At 44.1% G+C, this 22,404-nt stretch overlaps 1 protein-coding gene across 2 annotated transcripts in view; it reads right to left on the bottom strand.

Moving 5' to 3' along the window:
• Positions 1 to 22,404, bottom strand: part of LOC136844447 (mediator of DNA damage checkpoint protein 1-like) — a 214,415-nt gene that overhangs the window by 163,322 nt on the left and 28,689 nt on the right. For both annotated transcript variants that reach the window (XM_067113693.1, XM_067113694.1), the window contains exon 3: positions 16,516 to 16,617. In XM_067113693.1, the coding sequence (XP_066969794.1) occupies positions 16,516 to 16,617 (102 nt within the window). The remainder of the gene's footprint in view (positions 1 to 16,515; positions 16,618 to 22,404) is intronic.

The raw sequence follows: 22,404 nt of genomic DNA, 5'->3' as shown, positions 1-22,404 counted from the left end.
AATTTCTGGCGCAGACGTAAAAAGTTTTTTTCAAAAATTCACCATAAATCGAAATATTGTGCTAGACACTTCCAATTTGTTATAAAATGAAGGTAAATGATTGAATATTACTAGAATGTAAGAGTTTTAGCTTACAATTGCGTTTTTTGACCATTTCGGTCGAGTCAAATTTGACTGAAGGTTGAAATTTTGGCAGTTATCGTGATTTATATGAATATATTTCCAAACTGATAAAACTACAACCCTGGGTTGTTTTTTGTTGTATTTTACATGAAATTGCACACATTTTCATATATAAAACTTTATGTAACGGCTAATATAAAACGGTGCAAAAATTACGACAAAATGACAAAAGAATTTCTGAAATTTTCAGCAGAGTTACCGCACGGACGTAAGGAAAAAGTTTTTTTCAAAAATTCACCATAAATCGAAATATTGTGCTAGAGACTTCCAATTTGTTGCAAAATGAAGGTAAATGATTGAATATTACTAGAATGTAAGAGTTTTAGCTTACAATTGTGTTTTTCGACCATTTCGGCCGAGTCAAAGTTGACCGAAGGTTGAAATTTTTTGTAGTCAACGTACAGTACGTCCACTCGGCACCCAACAGACAATTTTAGTCGATGTATGATACGTCCAGTCGGCATTTAAGGGTTAAGACCCAAGTAATGCTCTAAGTGTAAACAACACCTCCAAAGATATAGTGTAGAAAGAAAATGTCTTGCTTCCAGCTATACCTGTTGGTAATGATTGAGTGAGGATTTCAAGAAACAGATAATTTCTCCTCTTTCCAAATCTGTATACTCTATAGGAATCATTCCTTGTCCACTTCTTTTCCTCAGAATCAAAAGTTTTTACAAAATTTGCATGGTCCCAGGCTTATTTCTTGTACCAAATCAAATTCTGCATATGGACAATTCATCACCAAAAATAAATACAAGACCATTTCACATTTCTTGCTAGACACAAAAAGCAGCATGAAATGATAAACAATTGGAATTATTCTTCTTTCTCATGGTAACAATAAAAAAAAATGACACGCAGTCAATGAAAAATTGCAATTTTAAAGTAATTTGTATTTTTCCTAACACGCAAACCTAAAGGTCTTTACACTGGATTCTGCTTGCAAACGCGAGCTGGAATGGCCGTTAACCTTCAAACAAGGTCGTTAGCTACCAACAGTAGGGGGGATGCCTCGCCCACATGTCTGTCTGCACTCCACTTTCCCTTTTGGTCCAGGTATCAGAATAAGGTATAAGGTTTGTAAGTTAAGAAAAATACATATTACTTTAAATTTTGCAGTTTGTTCCTACATCAAATACAAACCTTCAGTCTTTACATAGGAGACTTACACATCGGAGGGTGGAGTCTGGGTAAATCTCTGGACCGACTTGTTTGGTTCTAACCACCCGGGAGTACCTTCCTGGTCTGGAAGAGCTAAGGAAGGAATCCCACACCTTTAGCTTGATGGACATATGGGATGTTGCAACTGCTAGACTTCTGGGCTTGAAGTACTGTGATGAGTTGCATCATTACTTTGAAAAAAGGCTTGAAAGAACCCAAGTAGGAGACGATAAAACTTGCTAATAAGGCCAATGGGTTTGTTTTATTGTCTATCCCTCTCTCCCCTTGCCTAGAGAGAGGGGAGACATGCATCCAAACTATCTACGTAAGATGAAGGACAGGATTCCCTTGTCACGTTGTCACCCACAAACTTGTCCGTTCAGCATGTGACGGCTCACTACCTGTCTCTTTGTCTAAAGAGAGAGACAGGTAAATGAGAGAAGGGAGGATACTAGTGAATTTTATCTAGCCTAACCCATCCAAAAATGCTTCAATTATGCGATCCACCCACCTGTTCACGTTATTCTTCTTTTATTAAACAATCCAGCTTATGACTACAAAAACCACAAAACAGACTTACAAACCAAAATTATCAACCTATCCATCAGAGAGCCCTCTCTACAGCACTACACTCTATTCAACACTCCCACCTGCATTTGTGTACATTTTGCTCACTCCCACCATTTTTGTCCTATGATATCACAACAAGAACAGATACTTTTAAACATAAGGAATGCTTTGCTATAAACCCTCTTATAAAATTAAACATGTGCTTTTTATACACTTTGTAATGCCCATACATTTCACTAATGCAGAATATAAAAATAAAAATAATGACTAATTAATTTATAAAACTAACATACAATCACACTTATCTCCTTCTCCTCCCCTCCACCTTTTCTTATTCTAATCCCTCTAATTTCCATTATTCTCACCCTTTACCCTCACATCACTTCCTAATACTTTCTCCTGGAACTCAAGCTTTTTAGTCAATACATCAACTATTTGATGCTTTCTTTATCCATCTCACTCACTTTATTTCTCCAGATTCTATTGTTTCTCTTATTGCTGCAATATCAATTTTTAATCTCTTACTACTTACTCCAGTACTTGATTTTATTGCAGTCATTAGGTTTTACTATCAGTTTTCACCAGTGCTTCTAATTTCTCTTCCTCCTACTACCTCTTCCCACAAAATGTTAGAAACATATCAATCATTATGGCCTCCCCAACACTCAAGAGCTTCTGCTTCAGTGGACTTTGCTACCCTTCTGGATTTTCTGATTTCGCCATATGGGATCACCAGAAAGATATCACATAACCTATGACCATTCTTCCCAAATGAAGCATCTGCATAGGTCAACAATATCACACTAACCTAATTGAGTTTTTCTCGCTTTTTTAATTAGACCTTGAGTCATTCTTTCCTTAAAAGCTTTACTTAATTCTACATCATATGATATTTCTGGCATCTATAGGCTTCCTCCAACTGTCTTACCAATCTATATTCTTTAATCCTATTTGTCCTAATACTTATTATCACTTCTGGTTCCTTATGAATTTATAATGACATCGATTAGTTTTTCCTTATTACTATCTTAATCAGATTTTTTGAAAATCTATTTCTTGAGTCACTCCGCAGAAATCCTTCAGCACTTATTTTAAAAGCTTTGCTTAACAGAGAAAAAGCTGGGTTCACTCAGAGCTAGCTCCAAGAAATGATATTGGTAAAGGGTATTACCATAACCACGGACCCTGTATGATACTCAATTCCCAACTGCCGACATAAGCCCACACACTGACTGTACACAAGGCAACACTATTCCTGTTAACCCTAATTAGAATTGTCCTAATGAAAAACTCACAGGGTGACATTACCGAAATAGATTTTTCCTTTGTCAAAAATCCTTTCTGATTCCAGGTCAGCCGGTGAAATAATAACAGAGATCATTTTAATATACTGCAGGAGAATCTCTACTTGATTGCAAGGTCCTCTAAATTCCAATCACCGCCTCAGATCATGAGCTTATGAACCTGAATAGGCTTGTATTAAGAAAATACTCCATATGACAACAGGTTTCCCCCCCCGTTGGGTAGTAAACTTACATTTAGCTTTTTGTATCTAGCAACGGAATTACGAAATAAGTTGAATATTATTTCACCGCTGACACGGACTCGATCCAGAAAAACTTTACTTTCTTTGTTCTTCCCAATTGTTTCCTTTTAAAATCTCTTCAGTTCCTCCATAGCAAAAATCATCTACATGTGTACATAAAATACCATTCAATTTATTGTCTTTTCTCCAAAAGGAATATATTAGTTTCTAATCTACTTTCTCACTTTTAAGTCCTCCACCAGTTTTACTACCTTACAACACCATGCCTTTAAGGAATTCTTTGAGCCCATAAACAGTTTTCACTTCCATAATCCATTCCAACCATCTCACTTAGGTGGTTTTAAATATACCTTTTCAAGTTGTATTTCACCATGAGGCAGATATATGGTTTTACATCTAACGCATAACAATTCCACTTTCAGTTTTATTACTGTCAAACAAAATTTTAAAATTTCTGGCATTGCATGTAGGAGATCTTTTTCCATTCGCCATTTCTTCTTCAAACCCCAGCTAACAATTTGCTTTCACATATCCTTTCCTCCCCTTACCTTTTCAGTTACTATCCATCTTGTAGATACAGTATAGGTTTTTGTCCAATGTCATTTACTCCTCATATACCTTGTTTTCTCCAACTTTGCAGTTCTTTTTTCTTAGCCTAATTATGCTTCTGTTTTCGAATCCAGCAAACCTCTTCATCATTTTCAGTTTTTTTCATGACTATAATTCCTTGTCAAATTCCATCCCTTGTCACCTGACTGCATCTCTACACAAATGACCCCAAGATTGTTTGATCTTTCCCTGCAAGGCTCAATATTTGTCCATCACCTTCATCAACCATTGTTTTTATAGCTCTAACCCATTTCCTCTGAATTCTAGTACTCCCATTACCTCACTTTCTTCTTCTATTACAGTACCTCACTTTCCCCTTCATCTTCCAGGATTTCCTCTGCCAAATCTCTTTCTATAGTCTGCATTCCTTCTCCAGCCCATTATCATCTCCTTTCTTTCCTGCCCATCAATATTCCCTTCCTTTGATGCAAGGGATTCATCCTTCACAGTGTGTGTTTTGGCTATTTTAGGTATCTTTTCTTTTTCTGGTGATAGTCTTTGAATCCTAGTAACATGTATTCTAGATACTTCTCTTAGAGAATCCCCATGTTTAACCACTACTGTTTTATCTGATACTCCCACTACCCAAGCAGGTCCTCTTCATTCATTTTCATTTTCTCTCTTATGGAATACCTCGTCTCCCACTACTGCTTCTTCAAATTTATGTTCTCTGACATTTTTGTTTAAAGCAATTCTTATTTTATTACAACATTTATTTTTGATAAACACTTCTCTGGCCTTACGCATTGCATTTAGTGTATCCCTTACTATGCTTTCTTCCATACCTTTCTCTGTGCTTGCAGGACTTGAACTTTCTTCTCCCATTAATTTGGCAAAGAAGGGTTTTTCTCAAATACTAATTGGTTAGGGGAGAAACCACCATTATTTATTAAGCAGTTCCTAGCACTCATTACCCACCTTAATGCTATGGACCAATCCACTTCCTCATCATCTTTCATCTTTCTTAAGCTTTCTTTGATTATGCCTACCGTCTTTTCATACATTCCATTGCTCCATGGAGATTCAGATGCTGTGGCCAATATTTTAATATTCCATCTTTCTGCCATCCTCCTTTTTTATTTTGAAATTCTCCCCCGTTGTCTGATAATATTTTAGAAGGTGCTCCAAATATAGCAAACCACCTGTCGATAAGAGTCTTTATAATAGTTTCTGGTTTCTTGTCTTTTATCCAAAAAGCCTGACAATACCTCGTTGCCATATCTACCATTACCAAGAACTTTCTCTTTTTATCTCTCCCACATCCATCGCTACAAAGTCATTAAATGTCTTACTCCAAGAAAATCCCACTACTGGTTTAGCTGGTTTCTTTTATATCTTTTGCATACCTCACAACTTGCGATTAAGTCTGTTATTAACTTTTTTATTTCTTCTTTTTCTTTCTCTCTCTCAAACCATGACTCCACTGTGCTTCTTCTGTTAGCTTCCATATTTTATCTCCACTTCCGTGACCAAATTGTAGATGTAACTTCATTGCACCTTTAATTTCCCTTAGACTCTTTCCCTTCCATCCCTCCAGTAACAATTCTTCTTCTACCTTCCTCCTCAAAATTGGTATTCTTAAGTGGCCCTGTTTGTCTTCTCTTAACTTTACCTTCATTTCCCCTAATACTTCTATTTTAACACAATTCTCTTTCAAATTCATAGTCATACTCATTGTACTCATGGTTTTCTTACCTATTAACCACAGTACTTCACTCTGCAAAATTTCTGTCTTCAAATAAAACTTTTTGTTTTTCAATATCACTGGTATTTCAATTGCTCCTTTCGACTTGTATGATGACTCACCGAAATTAAATACTTTATTAGACTCTTTCTTAGTATCATTCATTCTCTTCAGCTCTTCCTGATTCAAACTCACGACGAGTGCTAGTCACAATTCCCCACAAATTGTTGACTTACATCCTGTGTCTAAAATTGCATCAACCTCTTCCCAAGATTCTTCCTTTCTTCTGTTACTTCTAAAGCTTTTCCTTTTAAGCTCATTCTTATCTCTATCCCCAGATATTTCACTTCTCCACACACCACAAGCCAATCTTCGACTTGTCCTCGCCATCCTTTATAATCGCCCTGTGTTCCGCTAAATCTCGGACAGTCTCTTCTCCATTTCATCTCCCAAAGTTTACCATCAGATCCGTCCATTTTTAACCAACCACACTCTGCTACCACTTGAATTTTATCTATCCTAACCCATCCAAAAATGCTTCAATTATGCGATCCACCCACCTGTTCACGCTGTTCTTCTTTTATTATACAATCAACTTACGACTACAACAACCACAAAACAGACTTACAAACCAAAATTACCAACCTACCCATCAGAGAGCTCTCTCTACAGCACTACACTCTATTCAACACTCCCGCCTGCATTTGTTTACATTTTGCTCTCTCTTGCCATTTTCATCCTATGACATCACAACAAGAACAGATACTTTTAAACATAAGGAATGCTTTGCTATAAAAACCACTTATAAAATTAAACATGTGCTTTTTATACACTTTGTAATGCCCATACCATTTCACTAATGCAGAAAATAAAAATAAAATAATGATGATTAACTTATAAAACTAACATACAATCAACCAGTCACTCACCCTTTTTTTCCCCACTTACCGAACACCTGAGATAAGATGCACGTGACCCCTAAGGGAGTCGGATGAACCACACAACTTGTTGGGCAGCAACCACAAGATCCAAGGAAAAGTGTATCCACAAACTTACAATACTATGAGATAAATGTGGTCTGGTGCAACCACATACCTGCCCATATTATCTGCTGAACTGACAGGGGCAGGGCGATGCCCCTGACTTCGTGATCTCTTGCCCGGGCTGAAATCCCGCTTGATTCATCAAGCAAATAGCAAGCCCATTGCTGTCTCACGAAACTCGAAAGAGGATGTGCTCTTGGATACCTCTTTCGTGGCCAAGCCAGTATTAACAAAGAGGCATGACACTCAGGCTTGAGATGCTGAGTTCACTGAAGGTAGTACCACAGCACTCTAATCGGACAGATTAGCATCTCATTACGATCATATCCACAAAGTCCTCTTGGAGGGGACTGAAACAGACTCGAATCCGGTGTCAGGGACCTACAGATTCTGAGGGCCATGAAGCTCGCCTACTCCCTTCGCTGAGGCTAGGATAAACAAAGAAAAAACAGTCTCAGAGTCAGAACTCTGTCTGATGACCCACTCAACAGCTTGTATGGAGTATGAGCTAGTCTCCTAAAGATGAGAATCTCAAGCCACTCAGGGGGCCAGAGTTCCCTGGGTGGGCAAGACTCTTTGAAACTTCTCAGAAATAAAGATTCTTCAAGAGGACAAGAGATCCATTTCCTTCAACTGAAGGACTCAGCCAAGGGCAGCTCTACTGCCCTTAATGGCCAAGACAAAGAGAAGCTTTTCACGGTGGAGAAGGGTGAGAAAGTCTGCTACCTGCTGCATAGAAGCTCTGATTGGAGGGATACCCCTTCGACTACACCAACTAAAGAAGACGGTTCATTTCCCCTGGTACAGAGCTGCTAAATATTCTGAAAAGTATCCAGGCATTTCCTTGTTATGCATCAAGAACCAATCATCTTGCTCACAGATGTTGGGTAGTCTCCAGGCATGAAGCTCCATCACTTCCACTGCCTGGTAATACCTCTCACATACTGGTACAGAAGGCTGTGCCATGGGGGAATCTTTCTTGTAAAACACAGCCAGCATGACTGCGACCTACTAGGTGTGTGGCCAATGGGAGCCATCAGAGTCAAACTAAAATTCAGGGTGATCAGAACCTGTTAATCACATAACGAATCAGACAAAATCCAAGAAGAAGGTATAAGCCTCTAAAATGGCCCCTGGGCCCTTGAAAAACATCCTCCATCGCAACCCACCATCCAGCACAAATGAGCCATACTCTGATAACTTCTGTTATCAGCAATGGTTACGGAGAAACCATGGCTGAGACTCCCCATAATTTGGAGAGTCTCTCCACAATGTCTTGGTGTAGGGATTCTGTCCCTATCAGCAGGCTTTGGCGACTGAACTTATCTACCACCCCATTCCGAGACCCAGGAATGTACCTGGCTGGCAGCTCCAGTGAGTGTGCTGCTGCCCACTCATGTACCTGCATCATCAACCTTGCAATTGGAAGGACATCAGTCCTCCCCACTTGTTGATGTATGCTATTATCATAGTGTTGTTACTCATCAAAACCATGAGTGTTCCACTATTCAGGCCCGAAACTCCTGCTGGGCTAAAAAAAAAAAAAAAAAAAAAAAAAAAAAAAAAAAAAAAAAAAAGCAAGCAAGCAAGCAAGCAAGCCACCTTGAGTTTCAGGCCACTGATGTGGAGGTGTCTGTTATTCTGGTCCCACACTCCTGTATGAACACTCTTTCAGGTGTGCACTCTATCCCTAGCAGATGTGTCCGAAAGACAAGAGTACCTCTGGAGGGGGAGTGTCCAATGGCACTCCTAAAGAGAGGCTCCTGTTGTCTAGCTACCAAGCTAGCCCTCACCTCACTTCCTCTGACAGAGGAGGATGAGAGAGAGGTGGGTCTCCTGCCAGAGACCTATCCACCTTCATCCTCTGCTAAAGGGTGAGGAGGTGAAGCTGCTCCTGTGGGCCTGAATCTACAACGGTGATTGGTGAACCAGAACAATGTGTCACTGCCGAGTGGGTTGTTCCTGCTAAGACAAGAACTTCTGCACTGCCTCTCTGTACCTGCCAATAAAAGAGTCCCATGGGAGGACCCTCACTGCTGCCATGTCCATCAGCATGTTCAGGTACTTTACCTTCTGCTTGCGTGTAATGTGTGATATCTGACTTCCTCAAAGTTGATCACTAGACACAAGTCAGGATAAACATTCGAGAAGTTGCTCTTTGTCCTAACAACCTTGGCAAAGAGCTCACCAGGACCAGCCAATCGCACTGGTACTTCTGTAGACATACCCGTGCAATCGAGCTTGAGTAGAGATAAAAACTGTACACTCAAGTGAACCCTTGGGGGAGCGGTTACGAGTCCAAAATAAGCACTTTTAATTAGAACACCGTTCCCCTCTCAAGGGTAAAAAGGAGCTACTTGCATGAGGACCGATGAGTAGGTACTGAGTATACACATCCCTCAAATCCCCGAACAGCAAGAAGTCACCCTTCTGATGGAATCGTGAACAGAACAGACTGTTCCATGTATGACTGGTTCTGGTGAATGAAGCAGTTCAGTGGGAAGAGGGGTAGAAGACTCCCACAGCATCTTCACCTCTTCCCACAGGGTGAGGTCTTTCCTTGAGCTGGGAATAAGCATTCAGAACTGGACTGGAAAGATGAGGGATGTCGAAGACTCTAAGGGTAGCAGAACCTTACCTGACAAGCATCCACTACCCATACTCCTGCTCCATGTTGCTGCCAAGCTTGCCCAATGGCTCGACAGAGACACCACCCCCTTTGGCAACAACTGGGAAGGACTGCTGCACCCCAGGTGTCCTCTGTCTTCTACTCGGGTAGAAGAAGAATGGGCATCTCTGCAAGGAGTTGAGGAAGTCTGGGACTTTCTCTGACCGAAGGGGAAGGGCCACAGCTGTAGTGCCAAGCAAAGACCTAAAGGACTTACCCACTGCCTGTGACCAAGCCGAAGCCTGTTCACTGAGGCCTCCCCCTCCCTCTAGCAAAGAAGGGGGGAAGGATCCTAGAACCAGTCCGTCCCTGAGCACCAAAGCTGACTTGGGACTAACAGACCACGAAGTTTGAAGCAACACTATGTCTCCCCCGACCAGTTGCTGTCTACTAGAGGAGGTAAATAATATCACTACCTCCCAGAGTAACAGTCTCATGGGCAGCATTCTTCTCAGGTGTATGGAGGCCCAAGGATAAAAACGAATCTTGTCAAAGACAAACCCAAAGACCGATCTACGAGACTAACTGGAATGCTGCTCTGGCAGTCAATTCTGGTGCTGTTGTCTCTGCTTGCGATAGGGAGATTCCCTCCGTATGGAGACATTCTAGGGACAGACCGGACACACATGAGTCAGGTCTGGTTCAGCCTAAAAGACAGCAATGATCTCTTTGAGAGAACATGATATTTCCTCTGGTGGGCTTGAGGCAGAGAAAGTGCCTTGCAGGGAGCATTCTCTTGGAGGAGGTAGGAGGTAGATAATATCACTACCTCCCAGAGTAACAGTCTCGTGGGCAGCATATTCCTCAGGTGTATGGAGGTCTGAGGATAAAACCAATCTTAGTCAATGATAGACCCAAAGAATGACCTATGAGACTAACTGGAATGCTGCACTATCAGTCAATTCCGGTGCCACTTTCTCCACTTCCAATAGGGAGATTCCCTCTGCTTGGTGACATTCTAGGGACAGACTGGACACCGAGTCAGGTCCGGTTCAACCTAAAAGACAGCAATGATCTCTTTGAGAGAACATATTTCCTCAGGTGGGCTTGAGGCAGAGAAAGTGTCTTGCATGAACAACTGGACCAGGGAGCACTCTCTTGCCTGGGGAAGCATGGAGCAAGAAAAGATAATGCCTCCTCCCTGGGATCATTAAAAAGACATATCATTCTAATGATCTCCACAAGGTGTCTCCCTAACTCCATAAGAGACACTCGCCAGAGCCCGATGATCTCTTAACCATTCGACATATGTCCTGTCCAGTCTGCAGATTGGACCAGGAATGTAAGCCTATGTGTCACAGGCCTGAATGGGCACGAGAATGTTTCTGGTCAAGCCCAAACCTGTACGGCTCCTATCTCCTGGAATAAAAAAAAAAAAATTTGAGGAGTAGGGAACAAGTGAAAGATCACGAACACCCTTGCCCCACCTGCCGAAGACAAAGTCCTGGCAGGTAAGCAAGGCTGTGGGCAGTCATCAACCCGCAATGACGATGTCTGCCTGGGTCGGGGAGAGTTGTCTCGCTTATGTGAACATGAGCAGAGGACCACCTCTTAACTTGCCCGAGCGACCAAAGTGATCGCCAGGCCACAATTCCAGGAGCCCTAGATCGTTCTCTTGAAGAGTGGGAGGGGGGTAGGGAGCACCTGCATGCTCTATGCTCACCTTTCCTCACTGGCATGCGCTGGCAGCTGTGACTGGGTCCGTAAGCCAGGGACCATTGCGGACCCAAGTAGACGGGCTACCAGGGCCGTTAGTGGCAAAGGGTCAGCACCAGAGCAGGGCTGGTGCAGAGCCAGCACTGGAGCGGGGCCAGCATCTGTACGGGGCTAGAACCAGTGGCCCAGGTAGGTGGGCCACTGGGGCTGGTACCAGTACAGGGGTCCGAAGAACCCAGGGTAGCAGTTGCACCTGTGCGGTCAACAATGGGAGCAGCAGTACCATGGTACTGCTAGCGAGAAACCATGGGTAGTACCGATAGCCAGGGTACGTGGCCTACCAGGGCCGGTACCAGTACTCTGGGGTCCGAAGAACCCCAGGTAGGGGTTGCACCCATGCACTCAGCAACGGGAGCAGCCGTAATGCTAGAAGGAGACCAAGGCTAGTACTGAAGGCCCAGGTAGGAAGACTACCGGGGCTGGTACCGGTACACTTGAGGTCCGAAGAACCCCAGGTAACGGTTGCACCCATGCACTCAGCAACGGGAGCAGTGGTATCGCTAGCAGGAGACCAGGGTGGTACTGAAGACCTGGGTAGGAAGCCTACCAGAGCTGGTAACAGTACAACAGGGGTCCAAAGAGCCCTGGGTAGTGGTTGCACCCATGCGCTCAGCAACAGGAGCAGAAGTACCAAGGTACCACTAGCAAGACACCAGGCCTGGTCTCAGTAGACCAGCACTGGGGCCGGTACTGGTTGTCTGGGTAGGAGGGCTATCGGGTTCTGGAGAACCTCGGGTAGCAGTTGCATACATGCGCAAGGCAATGGGAGCATGAGGCAACCTTCCTCTTCCTCTGCTTACCAGCCTGGAAGAAGATTGGGGGGAGAAGCGGCAGCACACGACGATGAAGAAAAAACAAAGACACAATGACAACTTCCTTCTTCTTTCTTTGAATTTCCTGAGTGTGCCTTCGGCAACAGCATGTACAGTAGAGGAGAACATCACTCAAAGATGATGTATACGGCAGTACCTGGGAACTCAATCCCAATACTGCATGAGGGGTTACTAAGGGATCAGGAGCAGTCCCAGTTGGCAGACACTATGGCCGTTAAGTCATCCCGGGCATGGTCGAGGCAGATAACGGCAAGCCCCTCGAACCTAGGAGTGATCATTAAATTCAAAAGACACTCGGCTCTCCAAAGAGGCCTAGAGGCACATACCTCTCTAAGGCCCTCAGCCTCTGTGGCGGAATTTCAACCCACAAACAAAACAACACACAACACTCACCCTGATCCTCGGTTGCTGGAGACGGACCAAAGGTCCACGGTCGCCAATCACAGCACACACAACCACAAAACAAAACTTAAACCGAATTCTCCACCAACAACGAAAAAAAAAAAGAAGAGACACATGAACCAATAATGTTGGTACCAAAAACAGACGAACTCCCCGTTCACTTTCAAGGTTGGACCTCAACTACCCAAGACTTCCCAAAACGAAAAAACCCGACAGACAGACAGACAGCGCCAGTAAACGAACTCCAACAACCGAACCACCACGACAATTTACGCTAACTTCTCTCTCTCTCTCTCTCTCTCTCTCTCACACACACAAAAACGTTGGGAAATGCTAAATACAAACAAATTTACTCATCCTCTATAATTCTTCCCCTTTAGCATTTCCCAACCAACACCTTTTCACACTGCATTCAAATCGCCTTTTACGCAACACCCACGGATGCTCACTAGCAGGTCCTCTAGATCGTCACAAGCACATAATCATTCTCTCTTCTAGCAACATTCAAATTCACATCTTCTCCTCCATTCTCCTCAGATTCACGCTATCTTCTTCACTATTACCACTCTCAATTTCATCCACAATCTCATCTATACCTCTAACTCGTTCCCAAATACCTCCCAATTCTTCAACTAACCCATCCCATTTGCTCATTGACCTTCCAATTCTTGCAACGATCTCATTCATGCTTTCTAATCACTGGCCTCATCACTGCTACGCCTCTTACTCTTACACTTTGGCCACCTCCAACCGCTTCACTCACCCCTACACTGCTCAGTCAACTCAGTTATATCAAACACGACATGCTATACGCTCTATTCATACCATCCCATTCATCCGATACATGCTTTATCACTCATTTTCACTTTGGCACTCACACCCTATCACACAACTTATGGTCATTCCTTTCACTTACGTTCTTCCCTTTCTTACGTTTTCTACCATTCTTACGTTTTCTACCATACTCTTATCAAAACAAATTGCTGATCCTCCATACACAAACCCCTCACGTGACATGCATCACACGCACCGCTTGTATCCTGGAGGATCCACCCATTTGAACCCCTTTCACACTCAGTTTCCGACTCGCTGTCACAGTCACCCTCTCTTCGTTTACATACACTTGATACATGCACTTCCATTCCACATTCACACTTCGCCTGTTCTGAACACATTCTCAGATAATGCCCATTCTTACTACAGTTGGGCACATATTACATTCACTGGTACCCCTACAACCATTAGCAATATGATCCACCTGTCCGCACTCCAGCATTTAACCCCCTATCTTTCTGACACCTCTTACCAAATGTCCCCACTGCCCCACACCGGAAACACGCTCCTAAAGCCCCACCTACACTCATTCTTTGTATGTCCTTCCTTTCCACATCTAAAACACTTCGCCACTTCCACTCACACCGACCTTCCCTTTGTACACTATTATCCCTAACCTGGGCCCAACCCATTGTTCCCTTTACAAACACACCATTCATCCTCACTGGCACCTCCACATTACTTGCTATTACACTCCTATCTATTACACTATCGCCATTCTCATTGGGCCCCTCAACACTGCATCCCTAAAGTTTCCAAACTCTGGCACTCTCTCATCTACCCCAGCCCTTACACTCACATTTCTGCTCTCTTTTATAACCCTGTCAAGCTCATAATCTTCACAATTTCCAAAATTTCTCCCTAAGTCAACCTTTCATTCTGGCCCATCTTTCTTCTCCTTCCGCTTCAAGTTCACAAATTTTCTAACTCCATCTGGCACTGTCCCTAACAACTTCCGATTTAACTCCTCTTACATTCATCTATCCCATCATCCCAAACTTCTTCCTTGCGAACAACGCCTCCAGCCTACAAGCATACAGTGACAAGGTTTCCAGCTTTCATTCTGCTCTCATCAAATTCATTCTTCCTCTTATACTTAACACCGCTATCATACGCCGCTGCTCAACTAGTCTAGCTTTCACCTTGTCATACCCAACATCTCCCACACTCATAATAACCCTATACATATCAAGCAAAACCCAGTCAAATATTCTCCTAATTCTCGTGCCCACACCCTCTTACTCTCCCCCATACTTATCCTGACAAAACCTTCATACTCCCTAAAGAAATCATGCACATCCCTACTCTCCATACTCATTATACCTTCACACCGGGTACCTCCCTCACATACATAGCCTTCTCACTTCTTTCTCACTTTCACTCACTTTCACTACTTCCACTCTGTCCTTTTCATACCCTCTTCCGAATACAAAGAGTCCACTTCTGCACTTACATTCATCTTACTCATTACACTCTTCTTCCCCTTCTTTTTATCCACTTTATCCATTCACCTCATCCGCCTCACTATCACTAGTATCTTTCACCTCTCTCCTTCTTTCCTGCCTTCCCACTTCCTTACCCTTCTTACCAGTTTCTTCCTTTTCCCCTTCTTCCCTTTTTCTTCCCTGACTTATCCTTACTTTTCCTCTGTTCCTTCCCCTTGCTTTTCATTCCCCTTTTCCTTACCCCCTGCCTCATTCTCTCTCTGCTTACTTCCTATTCCTAAGATCACTTCATCACCACGCCCATTCACTTCTTCCTCCTTTTCTTCTCTCTGCCCCTTCACACGCTCCAGAGAACCTGCCTCCACAGCCCCTTCTCCAAAAACACCCTTGAACATACCTTTCACCATTTCTTCCACACCTTTCATCATTCCCTCCAACTTTTTATCCATCCTCTTCTGACTCTTTCATCTCCCCTTTCATTTCTTTTTTGCACTCCATAGCATTACCCCATCTCTCCAACTGACTCTCAACTCTCATTCTCACCCTCAACCACGATTCCTCCCTCTCTCAACCTCACCAGTTCCTCTTCCATCCTTTCCTCCAGTCACACTACCAGCCACCAATCTCAATTGCAGCTGCAACACCAGCTGCCCTACGTTACGCCAAATATAATGTGGCGGAATTTCAAATCCACAAACAAAACAACACACAACACTCACCCTGATCCTCGGTTGCTGGAGACGACCAAAGGTCCACGGTCGCCAATCACAGCACAACCACAAAACAAAAACTTAAACCTAATTCTCCACCAACAACGTAACGAAAAAAAAGAAGAGACACATGGAAACCATTAATGTTGGTACTAAAAAAACAGACGAACTCCTGCTCACTTTCAAGGTTGGACCCTCAACTGCCTAAGACTTCCCAAAACTGAAAAACTCCGACAGACAGACAGCGCCAGTAAACGAACTCCAACAACCGAATCCACTCACAACGATAATTACACTGCTCTCTCTCTCTCTCTCACACACACACAAAACGTTGGGAAATGCTAAATACAAACAAATTTATTCATCCCTCTATACCTCCACAATACTGAAAAAAGAAATCGGGTTAGATTGCTTATTACACTTATGTCATGGTGGGACAAATGATAATAAATGGTAATAAATGAGGATCAACCTCAAAAAAAAAAAAAGAGAGAAACTGAATACTCAGCCTGTCCTTCCCTGGACAGTGCCTAACCCAGTAGTTTTCTCTTCAATGGCTAAGGTGATTGAGGGGTTTGTATATAATTATATCACAAACAGCAATCACACAAAAATATATCAACTAAAAATAAAACAAAAGAAAGCAAATGGCAATTGGGCAGAGAAGCGCAGACGTCTTCACATGACAGAGGTCAAAAGCAAAGTGGAGTGCAGACCGATGAGTGAGCGGGGCTTCCCCCCCTACCATCAGCAGCTAATGACACTGTTTGAAAGTTAACGGCCATTCCAGCTCGCGTTCACAAGCAAAATCCTATGTAAAGACTGAAGGTTTGTATTTGTGTAGGAACAACTATTAACTAGGATTACAAAGATGTGAATAAAAAATAATCTAGAGTAATTCTCATGAAACAGATCCCAGCAAAGCTGAGTGACCCATGGATAAACACCAATGGGAGTAGCTTACTGCTGGTAGGAGGTCATGTCAGTTCTTTTAATTCGTCTCTACACAGCTTACTAAAATATTCTGGCAAATTTACAATGATGACAGTTCTCCATGTGTATGAAAAACTTTACTCTGTTTTTTAAGTAGTATATTTTTAAATGACCTTACCTTTTGTGAAAGAACAATTGCACATGAAGCAGAATCCCTCCCAATTTTAGTTTCTCCTTCATACACTTCATATTTTGTATCACCCACAAGAAGCCAAGCCACCTGCAAGGATTGTAAACATTTAAACAACTGAAACAAGTACTCACAAACAACAAAACATGATGAGACTCCTCATTGATAAACAAACTTTTGAGCTACATATGTAATTTTTTCTTTTCCTCAAGAAGATCACACAAATTCTTGAATTCATACGACCTTGTTTATAACATTTGTCTAGTGAAAACAGTACATTAAAAGTAGCTCTTTTCCCAATGTTTGTCACTTGTATGCACCATAAATTCAATTATCATCTTCAATCAATCTTAGCAAGGGAGGACAGTACTCCTTACACACCAATGATATTTCAATAACTTTAAGTGTTTACATGAAAGTACACCCCACTGCTCTCATACACCATATACCTATTCCAAAAGGCTGTGATAAGTTCTTTTGTGAATCTGAATTATTTTTCAATATGACAGATTAGTTTGCACTATAATGGTAAAAAGTGCAGTCAACTTGAACTGTACAATAATTATTTTGGAAATTGTTTTTATGTATGACAACTATACTATAGTTGTGGTCACTTGTTCATATGATGACATATGAATGCATAAATTACTATCCTTAAAAATCATGGATTTAAACTACTTGAAATTGCCATAATCCAGTAGGTGAGTACTGCCTGGTATACCATTTGGGGAACACTTAGGCCATACTAAGGGTTCTCAGCTTATTACAATCAACACTGAGGACACCTGATCAAGACTGTTTTATGCCTTTTACTATATTTGATGGCATATACAGTAGAAGTCTAATTAGCACTTTTATAGATAAGCATCTAAATGTTCTTGAAATATGCAGCATGAAAATCTTTGTAATAATCATATTGCTAAGATTTACAAAAGAAAAAACCGCTTAACTATAACAGAAAACGTTTTATAAAAGCACTACCAATAAGGATGAAAATACCGGTAAATTAGGAAATAAGATCCATAGTCATTTCCAGTGAAAAAAAGTAATATAAAAAAGTGAAACATTACAAGAAGGAAAATAATAGCAAGAGAATTTATTTTGCACATTAACCACAGGCATTTGTCAAAAATGAAATCTGACATTAAAACAAGAGTAGCATTGGTCTGAAAATGAAGAAAGCTACCATTTCAATATTTTACATCTGATTAATTTTTTCTTGTATCCTATCCTACTGTACTTTAAAATGTGCTCAATTCACAGTCAATCAGTTAATTCAGAACATCTGCGGCCTACATTCTACTTGCAGATGAGATGCTTACATCTACTACTCCTTTTTTTATATATTCTAGGGTTTATATTATGAAATGTAAGTACAGTAGAACCCCGGTCCTTAACAGTACCAGAACTCAACATAATCAGATTTTGACGCGAAATGTTGAGTAAATTTTGCGATGGAGCTCAAACAACAAACCGGAATCCGACCCGATGAATCATATGATGTTTGTAAAGAAAAAGAGTTTCGGTCGGCCGCCACTAGTCAGTGTTGTTGGTGGCGTTCTTCCCACACGTATTTAAAAGCGTTTAAAGGACCTCGGGTTTGTATGTTGGGAAAAATGCATTTTACTTTTAAAAAAGGCGATTTGTTCCTACACAAATACAAACCCTTGGTCCTTTACATATGGGGACTCAAGATTCGGTGGGAGGAATCTGAGTGGAGGTCTCTGAATGGCTGGAAGTTCAACCGCAACTTGTGTTCTCCTGGGGTAAGAGCCAGAAGGACATGGCCACCTGACCGTGATCACCGTTGTGAGAACTGTGGTGTCACAGACCAGTCTACTAGACCGTCCTTGCTGTGGTGAGGTCACAGTAGGTAAACAAGCACACAGTGACGTGAAAGCCAGAGAGAACCCTTCCCAAACACATAAGGGGTGATTGGGAAACGTCGGGGACTAACGACCAACATAAAGAATGGGTTTAGTGAGTGCCACCAACCCTTCCCTGCCTTGCAGGGAAGAGGACATTACATATAATGTGTACCTGGAGGCAACAAGAATTAGGATACTCACCTGCGTCAGACGTCTGGTTAGGCTTGTATAGCCTAAACTCCTGCCAGTAAAGGATTGGATGATAGGAGGGAAGAGAGCCAGTCACCACCTTTTCATGCCCAATCATGCATGTACAACAGACAAGACGCAACTCTCCTTTACAGGAGCTGGGTAAGTTACACAACTTGTTGATCAGCCACCACTGGCCCCAAGGAGAAGGTATCCAAAGACCGATGGGTAACGTCCCCTAGGTAAAAAGAGGTGAATGTGGTCTGGCGTGACCATACACCGGCCTTCAGTACCTGCTGAACCGACAGGTTCTTCTTGAATGCTAAAGAGGGCGCAATCCCTCTGATTTCGTGAGCACAGGGGCGTAGAGCGCTGGTGTCGCCCTCCCCAGCCACTGCATATGCTTTCTTGATAACCTCACGAAGCCAGAAAGAGATTGTGTTCTTGGACAACTCCTTCTTAGGGGTCCCGGTGCTAACAAAGAGTCGCCGACACTCAGGCCTGAGGTGTCATGTTCTCTTCAGATAGTGCCGTAGTGCCCATACAGGACAGAGTCGCAACTCGACAGGGTCATTGTCTACGAAGTCACTCAGGGATGGGATCGTGAAAGACTCAAGCCGAGCGTCAGGGACCGCTGGGTTTTGAGTCTTCACTACAAACTCTGGGACAAATTCGAGTGTCACAGATGCCCACCCCCTTGAGTGTTTAATTGCAAAGGAAAGTCCCTGTCATTCACTAATCCTCTTCGCCGATGCCAGGGCTAGTAGGAAGATGGTCTTGAGAGTCAGATGCCTGTCTGTGGCCGTAGTGGCTCATAAGGGGCACGAGGTGTCAGGGTTCTCCACAAAACGACACGCCCCACTCAGGGGCCTGAGTTCCTGGGTGGGCAAGACGTTCGAAGCTCTTGATCAGCAAAAGATATTTCCAGGGAGGAAGAAATATCGATGTCTTTCCAACCAGGACAAGGCTAGGCCGCCCTGTATCCCTTGCACTGAAACGATAAGAGCTTCTCCCGACGAAGATAGACGAGGAAATCCGCTACCTGCTGAAGAGTGGCTCCGACCCGAGATAACTGTCTACGCACACCAACCATAGAAGACGTGCCACTCATCCTGGTAAGCTGCTGCTGAGGACTTCCTGAGGGTATCTTGCCATCTGTCGCTGCCCAGCAAGAAAAGCCTCTGTTCGCAAGAGATAATTGGATAACTCCAGGCGAGAATAGACAGGAGGCCACGGCCTGGTGGTACCGTTCTACGTGGGGCGGAAGGCAGGTTGTGCAGAGGAAGCTCTCTCGGAACCTCGGAGAGCAGAGCCAGCAGGTCTGGATAAGCAGCCTCTGGACACTTAAGCACAAGATCATTCAAAGGTTCATGCGACACAGAACTCGACTGAACTGGCGAAGGAGACAGAACAGTGAAGAGCATACACTTAGAGGTTGTCCCATGAGTGTTGGAAGGCGTCTTCTGCAGGTGCCCACGGGTCCAGTACGACAGAGAAGAAGGTTGGAAGCTTACTGTTGTACTGGGTGGCGAACAGGCCCACTCTTGGACGCCCCCCAGGTTGAAGAGCCTGTCTGCCACACTGTGATGGAGGGACCACTTGGACCCCACTACCTGACCCCCACGGCTGAGCATGTTCGCTAGAACATTCCTCTTGCCTGGAATGTACCTGGCTGACAGCTCCAGAGAGTGGGCGACTGCCCATTGGTGCACCTGCAGCGTCAACTCGTGGAGAGCGCGGGAGACAAGACCCCTTGCTTGTTGGACGTATGCCACCACTGCTTCGTGTTGTCACCATTAACGCCATCATGTCCCATCAAACGGTCCTGGAAGCATTGGGAAGACCTAAGAACGCTGCCTTCATCTCCAGGACATTGATGTGAAGGTGCCTGTTGTGTTGGTCCCACACACCTTAAGTCAGCAACTCTTCCAGGTGTGCACCCCAGCCCTCCCTCGATGTGTCTGAAAAGAGAAGGATGTCTGGAGGACGAGAAGATAGAGGTATCCCCATGCAGAGGTTCCTGTCGTCCAACCAACAGGTAGAGATCGTCCCTCATCTCCCTGAGGATAGGGATAGAGAACTGACTGGGCCCCGAGACCGATCCCAGAAGTCCCCTCAGTCTCCACTGGAGAGACCGAAGGTGGAGCTGACCGTGCGGAACGAGTTTCCAAGGACAACGGGTTTGGCCAATCCGACTTCTGCCATTGTTGAGCTGTTTGGTCCTGTTGCGCCAGGAACTTTGCCTCCCACCTTCCTGAACGTGCTGATCCAGCCTGGGGAGAAGGAAAAGACTTTGCTTGCTGCGGTGTGCGATCAGCATGCCTGATTACGAGTCCTCTGTTTGGGGGGTGATCCGACTTCGGAAGTTGATCACGACCCAGTTAGTGACACAACTTCGAGGAGATGATCTCTGTCCTGTAGCAACTGCAAGCGGGAGCTTGCCAGGATCAACCAATTGTCGAGATACGCAGTAGGCGTATCCCGATGCGAATGGGCCCATACTGAAATGAGGGTGAACACTCGTGAACACTTGCGAGTGGATCGACAGTCGAAACAGGGAACTTTGAATTGGTAGACCACTCCGTTGAGGACAAAGCGAAGGAACCCGTTGAGGCGATGGATGAACTGGCACTTGGAAGTATACATCCATCAAATCATTTGTCAACTGAAGTCGCTTCCTGATGGCCCATGTTGAAATCGCCCCGTCTCCATCTTGAACCGTGTCTGGCAAGCGGGGAAATGATTCAGGGGAGAGGTTGATCACTGGCTTCCAGCCGAAGCTTCTCCGCAGAAAGATCCTGCTGTAGAGGCCTAGGGACCCACGATCTCGACGACTCGATAAAGCTTCTCCAACATAGTTTTGACCTCCTGAAGAAGGGCCTGTTTCTTCAGGGTCTTTGAGATAAGATGGGAACTGGACAGAGTGTTGGTGAGGAAGACAGACTCGAAGGGTAAAAGAATATCCCTCCCAGGGACATCCCTACCCAGGTCTCCGCTCCGTGTCGGCTGCCCACGTTGCCCACTGGCTTGATAGGCACCCCCAACTGGCGGCAGCACCTGAGGGGCTCACCGCCTTAGTTGAGCCCCCTCCCTCTTCTTCTTTGCCTTACCTTTCCTCTTGGGGAACAGGTTGGCGAAAAAGGACCTTGCGGTTCCTTCCGTGGGCGAAGCAGAGGACTGGACTTTTACCATCAGCGCCTGTCGAGCATCAGACTTCCGGGGCTGGGGTGCTAGCCTGGTTCACCGACCGACGAGAACAAGAGGGCTGCGCAACACCTTTCTTCGCTGCCTGATGGACAAGAGAGTCACTGTCGGCCTTTCTCTTGTCCATCCGCAGCATCCACCTCTCCCCTGGGGAAGAGGAGGGAGTCCAGAACGGGTCCATTCGCAGAGAAACTGCAGCCGGCATTCCACTGATCTGAAGATCCGGATAACACCGCCTCCTTCTCTTCAGTACCAGGTTCGCTTCAGAGGTTTGCCGTCCTGGTGGGTTATAAGGAGAAAGCCTCACCCCCAGACTGCAAAGACCCTGAAGGTCGGTCTTCGCCTGCACCAGACAAAGATGCAATTCTTGACAACGCTGAAGGCTCCAGTTGTCGAGCCAAGAGATCGCTGAGGGGCAGACAGAGCTGTACCTCCAAAGCGTTCAGCTCAGCTTGAGAGAAGCACCTGCTTTCCAGCCAGCTGAGCCAAGGGACACCAGGTGCTAAACGAGTCAGTCCTGGCTCCATGACCTTCTACTGCAGTGCACCTTCCGATGGAACGTAGTACTTCTGCCTTGAGAGAGAGGGTAACAGCTGGTGGGATGGGTCGGCCGGGC

The sequence above is a fragment of the Macrobrachium rosenbergii genome, chromosome 12 (genome assembly GCF_040412425.1).
Source record: "Macrobrachium rosenbergii isolate ZJJX-2024 chromosome 12, ASM4041242v1, whole genome shotgun sequence".
Classification (NCBI taxonomy): Eukaryota; Metazoa; Arthropoda; class Malacostraca; order Decapoda; family Palaemonidae; genus Macrobrachium; species Macrobrachium rosenbergii.
Note: the sequence above shows the minus strand (reverse complement) of the source record. Positions and strands in the feature narration are given on the sequence as shown.